Here is a 2,966-nt window from a genome sequence, read left to right on the forward strand (position 1 = left end):
GCCACCACCGCCCGGCACTCCCCTAGACTCTTCCCCCTTATCTACCTCCCACCTTCATGTCCAGTACAGTTTGTTTAAATGACCTGCTGAGCCTAATTAGTGCTGCTTTTATGTGCATGGGTATGGGCTTCCCTCAAAGAAAATTGCCTCTCCCAGCATTTGTCAGCTGCCTGTGGATTTGCAGCTAAGGTGGGCTTGTGAGCTCCTTTCCCAAGCATGGGGCCTTAAGTTTTTAATATCGTGTGAATGTGTGTGTTGTGTGTAGGGTTATGTACATGGATGTGCAGGTGCCTTCAGAGATCACAAAAGGGCATTGGGTTATTTTGGAGGTGGAGTTTTAGGCAATAGTGACCTCTCTGATGTGGGTGCTGGGAACCCAACTGAGTTCCTCTGCAAGAACACTCTTAACCACTGGGCACTCTAAACTGTGAGCCATCTCCAAAATGCTGACTTTTAACATGTAGAATACTTATGATTTTACACAGTATCCTGCAGATTTTGATGTAATTGTGACATAATGAAATGAGGAAGTGATCTAATGTTCAAAGTATGTGGTTTAGCTGTGTGTGGGGTGGTGTAAGCCTTTAATCCCAGCACTTGGGAGTCAGAGACAGGCAGATCTCGGAGTTTAAAGCCAGCCTGGTCTGTAGAGTGAGTTCCAGGACAACCAGGATTGTTACACAGAGAAACTCTGTCTCAAAAAAAAACAACAAAAAAAAAACCCAACAACAACAAAAAAGTATGTCTTATTTTTCTAATAAGAGTAAGAAGTTGCCTTTGAATTACGTTGTTTTAGCATTGCATAGTTTAGGAGATAAAAATGCTTTTGAAATTTTCATTTTCTCTATCCCTAGATATTCAAGAATTTTATGAAGTGACCTTACTTGATAATCCAAAATGTGTAGATCATTCAAAGCAGTCTGAACCAATTCAGCCTGTGAATACTTGGGAGATTGCCAGCCTTCCAAGCACTACTGTGACTTCAGAAACATTGCCCAGCAGCCTTAGCCCTCCTATAGAGGTAAGATAAAGCTTTTACAGAGTCAATTTTTAGTGATCAATTTGTTAATGTTTTTGTTTTTTAAGATGGATATTTTGTGGAAATAATGAGATAACAGAATAGAGTTAAAATGTATTCTTAGAATGTAGAGAATCTCTTGATTCTGCCTTAAAGTTTGTAACTTGTTGAGTTCGGAAATAGTTGTTTTAGGATATTAGAAAGTGTCTTACATGGTAGACCTCAGAATGCTCCATTTCTGTAATTATTAACGTGGCCATTGTAGTTTGAAAAGATGATTTTGCTTTGGTCTTTTTGCCTAGAGAAAGACTACAATTGTGGCTCTGAGCCCTTACTAATAGAATTTTTTTTTATTGGCTTGAAGAATTGTATTAAAATTCAACTGAAGACTAGCAGTCCTTCCAGTCAGCATTGGTTTTTACATTTTTCTGTAGTTAAAACTGCCTACTTCTTTGAGTTTTAATAACTGTCTTGGTAATTGGTAGTTTTTTTTATCGTTTGTGCTGTATTGTTGCTAGTAGAGTTGGATGTGGTGTAGCATTTTGTAATGATGATTCTGCCTGAGAAGCATTAGTCATTTAAAAGTGCTTGTCCCTAAATTTGATTGTAGTTCCTTCTGGTTAGTACTAGACTGTGCCTGAAAAAGTGAATCAGCTTCTGTTTGATGAGTAATAAGTCAGAAAAGTGGTGGTGGGTAGCAGCAGTGGAGCACATTGTGATGAAGCAGTCAGGTTTAACTTTGTTTTACTTAATATGTTGTTGCATAACTAGCATTTTAGAGCAATGTGAATGAGCACAATTCCTCTTCTATATTTTAAAGCTGAAAAAAAGAAATCTGAAAGTGATGGACCCAACTTACTTGGCTAGTTTCGAGCAAATCCGCCTTTGGTTATCAAATTTCTTAACATTGAATTAATAATTCGCTTTAGTAAATCTTACACATTTATCTTTGATTGTATTTGTGCTTTCTTTGCTCTTCTTTAAAATTACATTTTCCTGGATAATTTCCTTTACCATCTCCTGTTTTGGTTGATATGTCATTTGCCTTAATAATAGTTCATCCTGTGGTCTATTTCAAATGCAGTTTTAAAAATGTTTGTAGTTATTGCTGTGATTCAAATAAATGTTTTCCTTCAAGAATAAGTTGCCTAGCATGCCTGAGACCCTGGATTCAGTCTCTAGCCTAGAAGTGGGGAGGGGAGGGGTGTGGTTAGGTCATGAGGGTTTGTTCCTCATGAGTGGGATTAAGGCCCTTATAAAAGAAGCCTTATGCCGAAATTTAGATTTGCCCTCTGCCTGTGAAAGTGAAGCCAGGGACACTACATCATAGTCTAGGCTTTCTAGCCTCCAGAACTGTGGCGAATGTGCTTCTCTTTTACATAAATTATTCTCAGATGTTTAGCAGCACAGATAAACCTAGCCAATTACTTTTCTATTTCATGTTTATTGTCTTAGTCCTAGGTTAAAAGACTAGTTTTAAAAAATGTTAAGGTTTAAGAACATTGACTTTTTCATGTTTACCTATTTTTTCTATTGTTTGATTTATAATATCTGTTATTATAAAGCATAGATTTCTTAGTTTTTATAAATTTTTTAAAAAATTATTTTTAAGTTTACTTACTTTATGTGTATGAATGCTCTGCTTGCGTGTATGTATGTACCACTCACATAACCAGTGCCTGTGGACATCAGAAGAAGGTCTGGAACTAGAGTTATGGGTAGTTGTGAATCACCATATTGGTGCTGGGAACTGAATCCCAGTCCTTGGCAAGAACAAGCAATTCTAACCACAGAGCCATCTCCAGCCTCCCTTTTATAGGTTTGTTTTGTTTTGTTTTGTTTTTTTTGTTTTTTTGTTTTTTTGTTTTTTTTTTTGTTTTTTGAGACAGGGTTTCTCTGTGGTTTTGGAGCCTGTCCTGGAACTAGCTCTTGTAGACCAGGCTGGTCT

General features: G+C 37.2%; 1 protein-coding gene across 14 annotated transcripts in view; it reads left to right on the forward strand.

Moving 5' to 3' along the window:
* Dlg1 (discs large MAGUK scaffold protein 1) overlaps positions 1-2,966 on the forward strand; it is a 188,950-nt gene that overhangs the window by 20,439 nt on the left and 165,545 nt on the right. For all 14 annotated transcript variants that reach the window (XM_026785432.1, XM_026785435.1, XM_013351406.2 and 11 more), the window contains exon 4: positions 855-1,021. In XM_026785432.1, coding sequence (XP_026641233.1) covers positions 855-1,021 — 167 coding nt within the window. The remainder of the gene's footprint in view (positions 1-854; positions 1,022-2,966) is intronic.

The sequence above is a fragment of the Microtus ochrogaster genome, chromosome 2 (genome assembly GCF_000317375.1).
Source record: "Microtus ochrogaster isolate Prairie Vole_2 chromosome 2, MicOch1.0, whole genome shotgun sequence".
NCBI lineage: Eukaryota > Metazoa > Chordata > Mammalia > Rodentia > Cricetidae > Microtus > Microtus ochrogaster.